Source organism: Oratosquilla oratoria, chromosome 27, assembly GCF_046742065.1.
Source record: "Oratosquilla oratoria isolate Oo_2021 chromosome 27, ASM4674206v1, whole genome shotgun sequence".
Classification (NCBI taxonomy): Eukaryota; Metazoa; Arthropoda; class Malacostraca; order Stomatopoda; family Squillidae; genus Oratosquilla; species Oratosquilla oratoria.
Genome location: NC_134803.1, coordinates 13,375,454 through 13,393,422, shown reverse-complemented (window position 1 = coordinate 13,393,422; position 17,969 = coordinate 13,375,454). Strand labels below are relative to the sequence as shown.

The 17,969-nt window shown below is 42.6% G+C and overlaps 1 protein-coding gene across 1 annotated transcript in view; it reads right to left on the bottom strand.

The window, feature by feature from the left end:
- The window catches only part of MED23 (mediator complex subunit 23), a 365,264-nt gene that overhangs the window by 125,352 nt on the left and 221,943 nt on the right, over window positions 1-17,969 (bottom strand). The window contains exon 15 of the mRNA XM_076210243.1: window positions 2,114-2,283. Coding sequence (XP_076066358.1) covers window positions 2,114-2,283 — 170 coding nt within the window. The remainder of the gene's footprint in view (window positions 1-2,113; window positions 2,284-17,969) is intronic.

Below are 17,969 nucleotides of genomic sequence, written 5' to 3'. Positions count from 1 at the left end.
AAGACAGGGGTGAATGGAGAATGGTTGTATATGGATGATGTTGTGATGCATGAGGTGGAATGGGTGGGGGGATGGGGGGTGAGGTAGTATGTGTGAGCAAAATTTGATGCAGCCCGAAGGGGGAAGGAGAGTGGGGGTCACCGATTTAACCCATTCAACTCCGATGACAAGATGTCTTGTCATTTGGTCAAATAAAACAAAAAATCATAAAACACCAAAATGTTTGATCAAACACCAGAAAAATATGACGTCAATCCTCGCTTCGCTCGCAGCGAAGCGAGGACTGACGTCATATTTTTCTGGTGTTTGATCAAACATTTTGGTGTTTTATGATTTTTTGTTTTATTTGACCAAATGACAAGACATCTTGTCATCGGAGTTGAATGGGTTAATGAAGCGGGCTTGCTGTGGATGTGCTGTGACTTGCAACACTGCCTCTGACCCAGAGCAGTGGACAAGATGCAGGGATGACCTGTCATCCAGGAGGTGCTAAGATGGGAGGGAGGGTGGAGGGGAGTGGAGTGTATTTAGGGGGACAAGATGCAGGGATGACCTGTCATCCAGGAGGTGCTAAGATGGGAGGGAGGGTGGAGGGGAGTGGAGTGTATTTAGGGGGAAAAAGCCTTGGTATATGTATGTACATATACCATGATGCTATATGGGGAGTGGGCAAGTCAAAACATACAATCACCCTTTACCCATCCCACACCTATCCGAAACCCATTTGTTGCCCCCTCTACCTTTGCTTCTTATGGATGAAAGGGTCATCCCTGTCCCTCACCCACTGCTCAGATCAAAGGCAATGCATCTCCACTGCAGGTCCCAATAGAACAACAGCATGCAAGGGGTGAAAGTGGCAGTAGACTGGAAGTGAGCATTAAGGGAGAGCGACTGGAGAAAGTGGATAGTCTTAGATACTTGGGTGCAAATGTGGCAGGAAAAGGTGGAGTGAAGGTGGAGGTAGGATGTAGATTGAGAGAAGCGTGTAAATGCCTTGGTGGATTGAAGAGTGTAATGAGGAATAGACATTTGGAAATGGATGCTAAGAGGAGACTGTATGAAGGAGTGATTGTGCCAACAGCACTGTATGGGGCAGAAACATGGAACATAAGTGAGGAAGAGAGAAGGAGTTTGAATGTGTTTGAGATGAGGTGTCTGAGAAGTATGATGGGGGTTACTAGGCTAGATAGAGTGAGAAATGAGGAGGTGAGGAGGAGAACAGGGGTGGAAAAGGAGCTGGGAGATAGGGTTGATGAATGAATATTAGGATGGTTTGGACACATGGAAAGAATGAGTGAAGAAAGACTAGTAAAAGATGTATGGAAGGCAGATGTGGAGGGAGTGAACATGAGGGGATGTCCTAGGGTGAGGTGGATGGATGGGGTGAAGGGGGCTTTGGGGAAGAGGGGAATGTCTGTTGAGGAAGGACGGGAGAGGACAGAAGACAGGGGGAATGGAGAATGGTTGTATATGGATGATGTTGTGATTGCATGAGGTGGAATGGGCGGGGGTGGGGGGTGAGGGATTTCTCCCCGTCCTCTCCTTTTATACAATAGGGGGACGGAGAGGGGGGGTCGCCGATTTAATGAAGCAGCCTTGCTGTGGATGTGCTGTGTCTTGCGACACTGCTTCTGACCCAGGGCAGTGGACAGGGTGCAGGGATGACCCGTCATCCAGGAGGTGCTCAGATAAGAGGGAGGGTGGAGGGGTGTGGAGTGTATTCAGGGATGGGATGGGTGGAAATTATTTTATGCCTTTCCCTTTTTGGCTACCTCCCTTGTAAGGGGGAAAAAGCCTTGGTATATGTATGTATCTTCTTATTTTCAAGTTATTTTATATAATACACTGAATGATAAGCAACATACTGGATAATACAAGTTTTACATCATAAATAAGAATACCTGAAATCAAGCTACATATATTACTAATACATAATTTTACCATTTGTTAGTAGATCGTACATAGGAAACATAAGACCATAAGAATAGCAGACACTGCATAAGACCATAAGGCCTGCACTAGGCAGTTCCACATCCATTATCACCTATCACCCCTATTCATAAAGTTATCTAACCTCTTAAAACAGTACTTATGATGAACCTCTGATCCTTACCTGTGATGTGCATTGCTCTGGCCATGGTCAGCACCAATACCCGATTGAGTTCTTCTGAGTCTGAGCTAATGAGGTTAGGTTTGGCTTCTGGTGAAAGACATCGTGTCAAGCTTGGCATAACTTCTGCATTGCCTAGACCAGTTATCAACCGCAGTGCAACAGTCTCCATGCTATGAAAAATAATAATAATAATAGAATAATAATAATAATAAATGAATATATAAATAAAATAAACTATATTTAGTTTTATAGGAAAAGTTAAGGATGAACATGTGCTAAGGGGAGAGGGTGGGGGAATATCAGATCATTTTTTGGTGGAAATTGGTTGAGAGTGGAGGACAGATGGAGAAGGAGGAAAAGGACAAAAGGTAGGGAGGTGCTTAGAGTGAACTCTTTACATGAAAAGGAAAAGGAGAAGGAGAACAAGAGGAAGCTGAGAGAGGAGTGGGAGGGAGTGAAGGATAGAGAAGAGCTAGGAGTGGAGGAGGAATGGGGATAGTTCAAGGAGGGAGTCACAAAGTGTGCAAAGAAGGTGTGTGGAACAAGAAGGACAGGTGGAAATAGAAGGAAGGGTAGTGAATGGTGGGATGAGGAATCAAAGAAGGTTGTAGAAGAGAAGAAGTGAGCTTTCACAGATTGGTTACAAAATAGGACGAGGGAGTCATATGAGAGGTACATAGAAAAGAAAAGAGAAGTAAAGCACAAGGTAAAGGAGGCAAAGAGGAGAGCAGATGTGAAGTGGGGTAAGAGTATGACAGAAAATTTTGAAAGTAATAAAAAGATGTTTTGGAAAGAAATTAAGAGAGGAACAGGAGGCGAATCAAGTAGAGAAGAAAAGGTGAAAGGTGTAGATGGAGAGATGAGTCAGTATGGGGAAGATGGGCAGAGTATTTTAGGGAGTTGCTAAATGTGAAGGACGATAGGGAGGGAAAGATAGCTGCAGTGGAAAGTGCTAAGAAAATCAGTGCGGAGTGAGGAAAATGGAGAAGAAATAAGGAAAGATGAAGTGAAGGCAGTTGTTAAGATGATGAGAGCAGGTAAGGCACCTGGTCTGGATGGATGCCATGCAGAGTGTCTAAAAACAGGAGGTACAGTGATGGTGGACTGGTTGGTCAGGTTATTTAATGTTTGCTGGAGAGAGGGTGGAGTGTCAGGACTGGAGGAGCACCTGTATAGTTCCACTTTACAAGGGAAAAGGGGACAAGTGTGAGTGTAGTAGTTTCAGAGGGATTAGCTTGTGTGTAGTTGGGAAGGCTTATGTGAGGATCTTGATTAAGAGGATTAAGAGAGGAACAGAGGGAGTGATTGGTGAGGAGCAGTGTGGATTTAAGACAGGTAGAGGTTGCATAGATCAGATTTTTGTGGTAAGACAGATATGTGAGAAAGCTATAGGAAAGGGGAAGGATGTTTTTTGGGCCTTTATGGACCTGGAAAAGGCTTACGACAGGGTAGACAGAAAGGCACTGTGGGAGGTTTTGCGGATATACGGGATAGGAAGAAAGCTTCTAGGAGCTGTCAAGAGTTTTTATGAGAGTAGTAGAGCTTATGTTAGGATTAGAAATGGAGAGAGTGAGTGGTTCGAGGTAAAGGTGGGGCTTCGTCAGGTATGCATTATGTCACCCTGGCTGTTCAACTTATACATGGATGGGGTAGTGCGAGAGGTAAATGCAAGGGTAGTGGGTCAGGGATTGGAGGTGGTTAAAGAAAATGGAGAAAAGTGAGAGGTGAGCCAGCTGTTGTTTGCAGACAACACTGCAATTGTAGCAGGAGAGAGGGTGGAGTGTCAGAGGACTGGAGGAGCACCTGTATAGTTCCACTTTACAAGGGAAAAGGGGACAAGTGTGAGTGTAGTAGTTTCAGAGGGATTAGCTTGTGTGTAGTTGGGAAGGCTTATGTGAGGATCTTGATTAAGAGGATTAAGAGAGGAACAGAGGGAGTGATTGGTGAGGAGCAGTGTGGATTTAAGACAGGTAGAGGTTGCATAGATCAGATTTTTGTGGTAAGACAGATATGTGAGAAAGCTATAGGAAAAGGTAAGGATGTTTTTTTGGCTTTTATGGATCTGGAAAAGGCTTATGACAGGGTAGACAGGAAGGCACTGTGAGAGGTTTTGCAGATATACGGGATAGGAGGAAAGGTTCTAGGAGCTGTCAAGAGTTTTTATGAGAGTAGTAGAGCATGTGTCAGGATTAGAAATGGAGAGAGTGAGTGGTTCGAGGTAAAGGTGGGACTTCATCAGGGATGCGTTATGTCGCCCTGGCTGTTCAACTTATACATGGATGGGGTGGTGCGACAGGTAAATGCAAGGGTGGTGGGTCAGGGATTGGAGGTGGTTAAAGAAAATGGAGAAAAGTGAGAGGTGAGCCAGCTGTTGTTTGCAGACGACACTGCAATTGTAGCAGGATTATAGGAGGGATTGAGGAAGTTGGTGACAGATTTTGGGAGTGTGTGAAAGAAGAAAGCTGAAGATAAATGTGGGTAAATGTAAGGTGATGAGATGTACAAGGGGGGAAAGTGGCAGCAGACTGGAAGTGAGCATTAAGGGAGAGTGACTGGAGGAGGTGGATAGTTTTAGATACTTGGGTGCAAATGTGACAGGAAAGGGTGGAGTGGAGGTGGAGGTAGAATGTACATTGAGAGAAGCGAGTAAATGCCTTGGTGGTTTAAAAAGTGTAATGAGGAATAGACATTTGGGAATGGATGATAAGAGGAGACTATATAAAGGAGTGATTGTGCCAACAGCACTGTATGGGGCAGAAACATGGAACATAAGAGAGGAAAAGAGAGTTTGAATGTGTTTGAGATGAGGTGTCTTAGAAGTATGATAGGGGTTACTAGGCTAGATAGAGTGAGGAATGAGGAGGTGAGGAGAACAGGGGTGGTAAGGGAGTTGGGAGATAGGGAGGATGAAAGAGTATTGGGATGGTTTGGACACAAGGAAAGAATGAGTGGAGAAAGACTAATAAAAGAGGTATGGAAGGCAGATGTGGAGGGAGTGAACTTGAGGGGGGCGACCTAGGATGAGATGGATGGATAGGGTGAAAAAGGCATTGGTGAAGAGATGAATGTCTGTTGAGGAAGGACGGGAGAGGACAGAAGACGGGTGAATGGAGAATGGTTGTATATGGATGATGTTGTGATGCATGAGGTGGAATGGGTGGGGGGAATGGTTTTTATACCTTTTTCTTTTTGGCTACCTCCCTTGTAAGGGGGAAAAAGCCTTTGGTATATGTATGTATGTATATAGATGAGTACACTTTGCATCTGTATAGTTTCAAATTGAACAGATGAAAAATGACAAAGATAAAATGCAAACATTTTCATCTACTGGCAGTCAAATGAGTTGGATGTGTATGAGAACACTCCACAAATTAAGGCTAAATATAACGATTCATCAACGAAACAGAAAAAAAAGATAAAGCGACATATTCTGAGGCGACCAAAAGAAGACTAGACATGAGTACAAATGAAACGCCTTTAGAAGTGTTTAGAAAAAGAATTTGTAATGTTGACAGGCCTAGATAATTATGAAGATGATTTATTCTCTGGATTTAGAACAAAAAAGGTATGGACTACAAAAACATATCAATAAATCAAGATATATCTAAAAGGGAAATTGTTGAATGGAAATGGGCGGAGGGAGGATAAAATTAAAGTTTACTATACAAAGAGCAGAAGTGTAATAAACAAAATTGATTTGCTGCAAGGTAAAGCATGCGTAAAGAACTTCAATATTATAGCTATTACTGAATCCTGGATCAATATGGCAGATAAACATTTCCTTCTGGAAATCAAAATAGAAGGATATAAGTTTTTTTCACAAGGACACGGTTGGCAGGAGTGGGGGAGGAGTAGCACTCTTCATTAAAAATTCAATAAACTGTATTATCAACAATTCAATTAAGGAAGAGGACAGTACAGAATCCATTTGGGTGGAGATTATAGGCAAGAATAAGAAAGTTATTATTGGCGTCGTGTATAGACCTCCTAACCTCAGCATTGAGCAGACTGATCCCCTGATTCATGAAATTCGCAGAGCGTCCCAGTACAAAGACATTGTGATCATGGGAGATTTTAATTATGAAAACTTTGACTGGGAAATTTTAGTAGATCAGGGAGTGAAATAATTCTAAGGTGTGGTGCAGGATAATTTCCTAAAACAAATGATTACCGTTCCTATGCGGGGAGAAAATACTCTGGACTTTTAACTAATAATGAGCACCTAATGAGCAACGTAAAAGTGGGAGATAGTCTAGGCTCTAGCGATCAAGAAATAAGATTTAATATTATTTGGGAAGAATTAAAAAGCATGAATAACGTCCAAATACCAGCCTTCAGGAGAGCCAATTTTGATAAGATAAAAACCTATTTGAAATTGAATATGAAATGTCATACAGATGATTCGTCCATTACCTCTGCGCAGTCAAGAATCGGGACATGACCAGGGTTTGGGTCAAAGAGGATAATATGCATACCTTGGGTGAGGTCACTTGGGAGTGGGGGTAAACAGCCAGAACAGTGATTTGGATGATATGTATAGCAATCTGATTTAATTGTTAATGCACAAAATACATTTATCCTCCTGAAATCAATACAGAAGAATAGTAATACTCCCAAATGGATGACAAACTGAAACATGAGATCAGAATGAAAAAAGGACTTTACATAATAATAAAAAAAAATGAGGAAACACACATTAGATCAAGATATAACAAAATGGCAAAGCTGGTTAAAAAGGAAACATGTACAGCAAAACATAACTATGAAATTAAGGTTGCCGGTCAAGCAAGATTCAACCCTAAGGGTTTCTTTCATCTCTATAGAACAAAAAATAAAGAAAGAATAGGCCCAATTAAAAATTATTAAAATGTCATGAAAGAATGAGAGGAAAAAATGAGTGAGGAGGTTAACAAATATTTTCTCTCGGTGTTTACTAATGAGAGATTAGATAAGGTACCTGACTGCAATCCAATTTTCGGTGGGGATGAAGAAAGTAGACTAATATCAACATCAGTAAAGTAGAAGTAGTCAAGCAGATACATACATATACCAAGGCTTTTTCCCCCCTTAAAAGGGAGGTAGCCAAAAAGAAAAAGGGCATATAATCATTCCCACCCATTCCATCCCTAAATACACTCCACTCCCCTCCACCCTCCAGCCTCCCTCTTATCTTGGCACCTCCTGAATGACGGGTCATCCCTGCACCTTGTCCACTGCCCTAGGTGAGAGGCAGTGTCGCAACTCACAGCACATCCACACCAAGGCCACTTCATTAAATCGGCGACCCCCCCCCATGCATAAAAGGAAATGGGGAAAAATCCCTTCGGGCTGCATCAAATTTTGCTCGCACATACTACCTCATCCCCCATCCCCCCACCCATTCCACCTCATACATCACAGGGCGACATAACACATCCCTGACAAAGTCCCACCTTTATCTTGAACCACTCACTCTTTCCATTTCTAATCCTGACACATGCTGTACTACTCTCGTAAAAACTCTTGACTGCTCCTAGAACCTTTCCTCCTATCCCGTATATCCACAAAACCTCCCACAGTGCCTTCCTGTCAACTCTGTCATAAGCCTTTTCCAGATCCATAGAAGCCCAAAAAACATCCTTCCCCTTTCCTATAGCTTTCTCACATATCTTACCAAAAAAATCTGATCTACACAACCTCTACCTGTCCTAAAACCACACTGTTCCTCACCAATCACTCCCTCTCTTCCTCTCCTAATCCTCTCAATCAAGATCCTCCCATAGGCCTTCCCAACTACACTTAACAAGATAATCCCTCTGAAACTACTACACTCACACTTGTCCCCTTTTCCCTTGTAAAGTGGAACTATACAGGCACTCCTCCAGTCCTCCGGCACTCTACCCTCTCTCCAGCAAACATTAAATAACCTCAGCAACCAGTCCACCATCACTGTACCTCCTGTTTTTAGACATTCTGCATGGCATCCATCCAGACCAGGTGCCTTACCTGCTTTCATCATCTTAACAACTGCCTTCACTTCATCTTTCTTTATTTCTCCTCCATTTTCCTCACTCATCACTCTCATTTTCTTCGCATTTCCCACTGCAACTATCTTTTCCTCCCTATCCTCCTTCACATTTAGCAACTCCCTAAAATATTCTGCCCATCTTTCCCTTACTGCCTTCTCCTCCATTATCATCTCTCCATCTGCACCTTTTACCTTTTCTTCTCTACTTGATTCGCCTCCTCTTCCTCTCTTAATTTCTTACCAAAACATCTTTTTATTACTTTCAAAATTTTCTGTCATACTCTTACCCCATTCATCTGCTCTCCTCTTTGCCTCCTTTACCTTGTGCTTTACTTCTCTTTTCTTTTCTATGTACCTCTCATATGACTCCCTCATCCTATTTTGTAACCAATCTGTGAAAGCTCACTTCTTCTCTTCTACAACCTTCTTTGTTTCCTCATCCCACCATTCACTACCCTTCCTTCTATTTCCTCCTGTCCTTCTTGTTCCACATACCATCTTTGCACACTTTGTGACTCCCTCCTCCACTCCTAGCTCTACTCTATCCTTTACTCCCTCCCACTCCTCCTTCAGCTTCTTCTTGTACTCCTTCTCCTTTTCATTTAAAGAGTTCACTCTAAGCACCTCCCTACTTTTTGTCCTTTACCTCTGTCTCCATCTGTCCTCCACTCTCAACTTACCTTCCACCAGAAAATGATCTGATATTCCCCCACCCTCTCCCCTTAGCACATGTATATCCTCAACTCTTCCTATTATACTCCTATCTACCACTACATAGTCCATTAACGCTCTATCTACCACCCTTCCATCCACAACCCTCTCCCATGTGTACTTATGCTTGAGTTTCTTCCAAAACACTATATTTGCTATCATCAACTCTCTAGACACATCTCCACCATCAAATTTCCACTAAGATTCTTTCATGGAACTCCACATTTCCCAACCACTCCATCAATTGGTTCATTTCCTACCCTAGCATTAAGGTCTCCCAATACTACTACATTGACATTTCTCCCTAATTCCTCCCTTTCTTCTACACTCTTCTCACTACCAGGCCCATATGCACTTACAAAAACCCACATCTCCTTTCCCAGTTTCACCTTCATCCACATTATCCTTGAAGAAACCTCCTTCCACTCCACTATACGTTTACCCATCTCTTCACTTACTAGTATAGCCACCCCTTCTCTCCCTCACCCTCTCTTCACTCCTGATAACCTCCCACTTACACTCGCCCTTCCCTCTCAACTTAGTTTCACTCAAAGCCAACACATCCATCTTTCTTCTCATAAACATACTACCTATGTCTTCCTTTTTACTTTCATCTGTACCACATCCACACACATTAAGACCCAAACATTAGGGTGCTGGTTGGAAAACTCCTAGACCCTCTTACGCCTTTACTTTTTCGTTTAGGAATGTCCCCTGTGGGGCTACAGGGAGAAGGATGCCTGGTCCCAATCCCCGTCCCTTTTTTTCTCGCCTCTTTCGATCCAAGTGGAAATACTTGGTGGCAGTATTCTTTTGCCCCCACCACAGGGTAGGTAGAACAAAGGAAATGAATATTCAGAGAAATTGTACAGAACAGTAACAAGGGGTTGGGGACAGCTTAATGGAGGGATAGTCGTAGTATAAAAGTGTCATAATTTCTCTATGAACAGAGTTTTCCTCTATCACAGACAAAATGATGTGTGGCTCTGGTCAAGCAGATAGAAAGACTTAAAAGCTACAAAATCCCTGGGTCCAGACGAAATTTTTCTGAGAGTGCTTAAGGAGTGTAAATTTGAAATCTGCGACCAGTTAACTGAAATATTTAATAAATTGGTAGACACTGGTTTTGTGCCAACTGCTTAGGGGCAGGCAAATGCTGTTCCTGCTTTTAAGAAGGGAGATAAATCATTTATATGCAAATACAGGCCAATCAGTTTGACATTGGTTTTAGGTAAAATGCTTGAAACAATAATAGTAAATAGACTCAGGGAACACATTGAAAGACATAATTTAATTTGTGATACACAGCATGGTTTCTCCAAGGGTAAGTCATGTGTGACTAATCTTCTATCCTTTTACACTAAAGTATACAAGGCATCAGATAGCAATGATAATTACGATGTGATTTACCTTGACTTTAGCAAAGCGTTTGCAAGGTGCCACACCAGAGACTACTAAATAAAATCAAAGCCCATGGCATAGGAGGAAAATTTTTACTCGTAGAATGGATTAGAGCTTGGATCAGGAACAAAAAACAGCGGGTCACCATAAATGGAGTAAAATCCAGGTGGGGCAATAATACTAGCGGGGTTCCCCAGGGCTCGGTTTTGGGTCCCTTGTTGTTCATTATGTAGAAACGTTCCTAAACTTACGTTTTAGTTACGTTCCGAACGGAATGTGAAAATGAACGTAAGTTGTTACTGTATGTTCCAGTAATGTATGACCGTTCATACTGTACTATACATCCATAAATTCTATTACCGTATCTTATAAAACACCCCTAAATCATTAACTATAAACAAAGCATTGTAAAATAATAACATTAATTTCAAATAAATTAAATTCATACATACATACATATACCAAGGCTTTTTCCTCCTTACAAGGGAAGTAGCCAAAACGGAAGGCACAAAATCACTCCCACCCATTCCATCCCTGAATACACTCCACATCCCTCCACCCTCCCTCTTTTCTTAGCACCTCCTAGATGACGGGTCATCCCTGCACCTTGTCCACTGCCCTGGGTCACGAGCAGTGTCGCAAGACACAGCACATCCACAGCAAGGCCGCTTCATTAAATCGGTGACCCCCCCTCTCCGACCCCCATTGCATAAAAGGAGAAGACGGGGAGAAATCCCTTTGGGCTGCATCAAATTTTGCTCACACATACTACCTCAACCCCCATTCCCCAGCCCATTTCACCTAATGCATCACATCATCCATATACAACCATTCTCCATTCACCCGTCTTCTGTCCTCTCCCGTCCTTCCTCAACAGACATTCCGCTCTTCCCCAAAGCCCCCTTCACCCCATCCATCCATCTCATCCTAGGACGTCCCCTCATGTTCACTCCCTCCACATCTGACTTCCATACCTCTTTTACTAGTCTTTCTTCACTCATTCTTTCCATGTGTCCAAACCATCCTAATACTCTTTCATCAACCCTATCTCCCAACTCCCTTTCCACCCCTGTCCTCCTCCTCACCTCCTCATTTCTCACTCCATCTAGCCTAGTAACCCCCATCATACTTCTCAGACACCTCATCTCAAACACATTCAAACTCCTCTCTTCCTCTCTTATGTTCCATGTTTCTGCTCCATACAGTGCTGTTGGCACAATCACTCCTTCATACAGTCTCCTCTTAGCATCCATTCCCAAATGTCTATTCCTCATTACACTCTTCAATCCATCAAGGCATTTACTCGCTTCTCTCAATCTACATTCTACCTCCACCTTCACTCCACCTTTTCCTGCCACATTTGCACCCAAATATCTAAAACTATCCACTTCCTCCAGTTGCTCTCCCTTAATGCTCACTTCCAGTCTACTGCCACTTTCACCCTTTGTACATCTCATCACCTTACTTTTACCCATATTTATCTTTAGCTATCTTCTATCACATACTCTCCCAAACTCTGTCACCAACTTCCTCAGTCCCTCCTCCGATCCTGCCACAAGCGCAGTGTCGTCCGCAAACAACAGCTGGCTCACCTCCCACTTTTCTCCATTTTCTTTAGTCATCTCCAATCCCTGACCCACTACCCTTGCATTTACCTCTCGCACTACCCCATCCATGTATAAGTTGAACAGCCAGGGCGACATACCGCATCCATGACGAAGTCCCACCTTTACCTCGAACCATTCACTCTCTCCATTTCTAATCCTGACACAAGCTCTACTACTCTCATACAAACTCTTGACAGCTCCTAGAAGCTTTCCTCCTATCCCGTATATTCGCATAACCTCCCACAGTACCTTTCTGTTTATCCTGTCGTAAGCCTTTTCCAGATCCATAGAAGCCCAAAAAACATCCTTCCCCTTTCCTATAGCTTTCTCACATATCTGTCTTACCACAAAGATCTGATCTACACAACCTCTACCCGTCCTAAATCCACACTGTTCCTCACCAATTACTCCCTCTCTTCCTCTCCTAATCCTCTCAATCAAGATCCTCCCATAAGCCTTCCCAACTACACTTAACAAGCTAATCCCTCTGAAAGTACTACATTCACACTTGTCCCCTTTTCCCTTGTAAAGTGGAACTATACAGGCACTCCTCCAGTCCTCCGGCACTCTACCCTCTCTCCAGCAAACATCAAATAACCTCACCAGCCAGTCCACCGTCACTGTACCTTCTTTTTTTAGACATTCTGCATGGCATTTATCCAGGCCAGGTGCCTTACCTGCTTTCATCTTAATAAATGATGACACAAATAAAATGAAACATTGTTGAGGGAAGCTAATGAGAAGATATTAATAGAGGTAGGCAAAGTTGGTGAAACTAAAAAAAAAAAAAAAAAAAAAAAAAAAAACATATATCAAATGAAAAACCAAATGGAAGATGAAGAAAATAAAAAAATACTATTTAAAGAAATAGTCAAATAACAAATGAACGAAAGGACAAAGGACACTGTGATAAAAGTAGTGATGATGATATGGTTTAACGTCACACACTCCCCCCTATTGGGAGGCTGGGACAGTGCCCCTCACAGAGGGCTTTGTAGCATGGAATTTAATGATCCATGCCCTTGGTTCAACTTCGCTGGTGGCAGAATTCGAACCGCCCTCACCTCGACCTTCACCTCAAGTAACGACGCCCTAACCCGCTCAGCCAGCAAGCTGATAATAATAAAAAAGATTGGGTATGTGACACAATAGACAAAAAAAAAAAAAAAAAAAAAAAAAAAAAAAAAAAAAAAAAAAAAAAAAAAAAAAAAAAAAAAAAAAAAAAAGTATTGTAATTACTGTACATACATACATACATATACCAAGGCTTTTTCCCCCTTACCAGGGAGGTAGCCAAAAAGGACAAGGCACAAAATCATTCCCACCCATTCCATCCCCGAGAACACTCCACACCCCTCCACCCTCCCTCCCATCTTAGCACCTCCTAGATGACGGGTCATCCCTGCACCCTGTCCACTGCCCTGGGTCAGAAGCAGTGTCGCAAGACACAGCACATCCACAGCAAGGCCGCTTCATTAAATCGGCTACCCACCCTCTCCGTCCCCCCATATAAAGGAGAGGACGGGGAGAAATCCCTTTGGGCTGCGTCAAAATTTTTGCTCACACACACTACCTCACCCCCCATTCCCCCGTCCATTCCACCTCATGCATCACAACATTTTCCATATACAACCATTCTCCATTCACCCCTGTCTTCTGTCCTCTCCCGTCCTTCCTCAACAGACATTCCACTCTTCCCCAAAGCCCCCTTCACCCCATCCATCCATCTCATCCTAGGACGTCCCCTCATGTTCACTCCCTCCACATCTGCCTTCCATACCTCCTTTACTAGTCTTTCTTCACTCATTCTTTCTATGTGTCCAAACCATCCTAATACTCTTTCATCAACCCTATCTCCCAGCTCCCTTTCCACCCCTGTTCTCCTCCTCACCTCCTCATTTCTCACTCCATCTAGCCTAGTAACCCCCATCATACTTCTCAGACACTTCATCTCAAACACATTCAAGTTCCTTCTCTCCTCCTCTCTTATGTTCCATGTTTCTGCTCCATACAGTGCTGTTGGCACAATCACTCCTTCATACAGTCTCCTCTTAGCATCCATTCCCAAATTTCTATTCCTCATTACACTTTTTAAACCACCATGGCATTTACTCGCTTCTCTCAATCTACATTCTACCTCCACCTTCACTCCACCTTTTCCTGCCACAGTTGCACCCAAATATCTAAAACTATCCACTTCCTCCTGTTGCTCTCCCTTAATGCTCACTTCCAGATTACTGCCACTTTCACCCTTTGTACATCTCATCACCTTACTTTTACGCACATTTATCTTCAGCTTTCTTCTATCACACACTCTCCCAAACTCTGTCACCAGCTTCCTCAATCCCTCCTCCGATCCTGCCACAAGCGCAGTGTCGTCCGCAAACAACAGCTGGCTCACCTCCCACTTTTCTCCATTTTCCTTAACCATCTCCAATCCCTGACCCACTACCCTTACATTCACCTCTCGCACCACCCCATCCATGTATAAGTTGAACAGCCAGGGTGACATAACGCATCCATGACGAAGTCCCACCTTTACCTCAGACCACTCACTCTCTCCATTTCTAATCCTGACACAAGCTCTACTACTCTCATAAAAACTCTTGACAGCTCCTAGAAGCTTTCCTCCTATCCCGTATATCCGCATAACCTCCCACAGTGCCTTTCTGTTTATCCTGTCGTAAGCCTTTTCCAGATCCATAAATGCCCAGAAAACATCCTTCCCCTTTCCTATAGCTTTCTCACATATCTGTCTTACCACAAAAATTTGATCTACACAACCTCTACCTGTCCTAAACCCACACTGTTCCTCTCCTAATCCTCTCAATCAAGATCCTCCCATAAGCCTTCCCAACTACACTTAACAAGCTAATCCCTCTGAAACTACTACATTCACACTTGTCCCCCTTTCCCTTGTAAAGTCGAACTATACAAGCACTCCTCCAGTCCTCTGGCACTCTACCTTCTCTCGAGCAAACATTAAATAACCTCACCAGCCAGTCCACCATCACTATACCTCCTTTATTAAGACATTCTGCATGGCATCCATCCATACCAGGTGCCTTACCTGCTTTCATCATCTTAACTGCTGCCTTCACTTCATCCTTGCTTATTTCTCCTCCATTTTCCTCACTCATCACGGTCATTTTCTTAGCATTTCCCATTGCAGCTACCTTTCCCTCCCTATCCTCCTTCACATTAAGCAACTCCCTAAAATATTCTGCCCATCTTTCCCTTACTGCCTTCTCCTCCATTATCATCTCTCCATCTGCACCTTTTACCTTTTCTTCTCTACTTGATTCACCTCCTCTTCCTCTCTTAATTTCTTTCCAAAACATCTTTTTATTACTTTCAAAATTTTCTGTCATACTCTTACCCCACTTCACATCTGCTCTCCTCTTTGCAACCTTTACCTTTTTCTTAACTTCTCCTTTCTTTTCCCTGTACGTCTTATATGACTCCCTCGTCCTATTTTGTAACCAATCTGTGTAAGCTCGCTTCTTCTCTTCTACAACCTTCTTCATTTCCTCATCCCACCATTCACTACCCTTCCTTCTATTTCCTCCTGACCTTCTTGTTCCACACACCATCTTTGCACACTTTGTGACTCCCTCCTTGAACCATCCCCATTCCTCCTCCACACCTACCTCTACTCTATCCTTCACTCCCTCCCACTCCTCCTTCAGCTTCTTCTTGTACTCCTTCTCCTTTTCCTCTTCGTTTAAAGAGTTCACTCTAAGCACCTCCCTACCTTTTGTCCCTTTCCTCTTCCTCCATCTGTCCTCCACTCTCAACTTACCTTCCACCAGAAAATGATCTGATATTTCCCCACCCTCTCCCCTTAGCACATGTACATCCTAAACTCTTCCTATCATAATCTTATTTATCACTACATAGTCCATTAAAGCTCTATCTACCACCTTTCCCTCCACCACCCTCTCCCATGTGTAGTTATGCTTGACTTTCTTCCGAAACACTGTATTTGCTATCATCAACTCTCTAGACACATTTCCACCATCAACTCTCCACTACCATTCTTTCCTGGAACTCCACATTTCCCAACCACTCCATCAATTGGATTATTTCCTACCCTAGCATTAAGGTCTCCCAGTACTATTACATTTACACTTCTCCCTAAACCCTCTATGCACTCATTTAAATCTATCCAAAAGGCCTCCCTTTCTTCTACATTCTTCTCACTGCCAGGCCCATATGCACTTACAAAAACCTACATCTCCTTTCCCAGTTTCACATTCATCCACATTATCCTTGAGGAAACCTCCTTCCACTCCACGATTACCTATCTCTTCACTTACTAGTATAGCCACCCCTTCGCTCCCTTGCCCTCTCTTCACTCCTGATAACCTCCCACTTACACTCCCAAACTTACAATTGCCCTTCCCTTTCAGCTTAGTTTCACTCAAAGCCAACATATCCATCTTTCTCCTCACAAACATACTACCTATCTCTTCCCTTTTACTCTCATCTGTACCACATCCACGCACATTAAAAGACCCATTGATGGTATTAAAGAAAAACATAGACTAATCAGGTTTCAAAGGGAAAAAGAGGAGAAGAATATAGTGAGGGAAATACTAAAAGGAATACAGGAGGAAGGACAAGAATTTGAAAAAGAAATAGAAGAAATATACAGAACAGGAAAATATTCTGATGACAAGAATAGACCTCTCAAAGTAAAACTAAATTCGCAGAGGATAGTGGAAGAAATATCAACAGATGCAGGAAGACTTACAAAAAGTAATAGCTGCAAAAAATTATGGATAAAAAAGGAACTGAGTGATGAGGAAAAAGAGAAAGAAAAACATTAACCCCTTCCATACGGTGCCGCACACGTAGGCGTCATGGACTTAGATCTCGGTGGCAGCAACCAATGCCAGCCGTACGACGTGTCGTAATAATACTCGCATCATAAAATATAGTCACCGCTTATATCGATCGTTCTCTCTTCACCTGTGAATTTTGATAACCATAGAAAATGCGATTACAAAAGAATTAGAAAGAATGTCATTATGGAGGGGCGACTACAATAAATATAATCAAGACGCCGATATGGCAGCCTCACGAATACACTCGCTCCCCATGACGCCTACGTGTGCGGCACCGTATGGAAGGGGTTAAATGAGGAAACTAAGGGGAAAAAAAAAAAAAAAGAACAGAAAATGAAAGGAGTTTTTTTGGACTTGAGACTGAGGAAATGGTACGTAAGGGAAAAGGAAACGAAGGAGCAGGAAGAAAAGGCAGAAAAGGAAAATAATTAAAGGTAACATATACCAACATAGACTGATATCAGGAATAGATGAGCTAAATGACTATCTAGAACAAGAAAAAAAAAACGTATATAATGGGGATTGTGGAGATGAATTTGAAATGATCATTACCACCAAATAAAATAGGTCAAGGATTATACAATTGTTGGATCAGAAACTGAGAAACAAAGCAGGGTGGAGGACTCATGTTACTAACCAAGAAAAACCTAAATGCGACAAAAATCACATGAGAGAATAATGTGGAGCTGATTATGATAAGAGTTGAGGATAGAGATATGAAAAATAGAAAGTATGAGGTGATTTATGTCCCGCTAAAACTCACACATGGAATGAAAGTGAACACTCCAAAATGCTGGAAGACACAAGACAAACACTAAATGAAACACTAAAGAAAGAAGGAAATCTGGTGATTATGGGCGATTTTAACTTAACCTCTTCACTCTGGGGTACATCGCACGTCTGGCAGCATTAGCTGCCCGACGTGCAATGTTGCGTCATAATAATCGCATTATAAAAAATAAAGTCAGTGCTCAATCGTTCGTTCTCTTTCACATGTGTATTTTGATAACCATAGAAAATTGATGAAGCCAGTTTAGAGAGAAAGGAGATTACGTAGGTACGACTACAATAAATATAATCAAGATGCCGACGTCGGCATCATCGAGTACCCACTTGCTCCTCATGCCGCCTATGTAGGCGCCACCGTATGGAAGTGGTTAAAAAAAATATGTTGGGAAGAAATGACTGTGAATGGTAAGGAAGATCATTGGGGAAACATATTACTAGAAATGACCATTGATTACACATTGACTTGATGGGTTAAGGAAAATACCAGATAT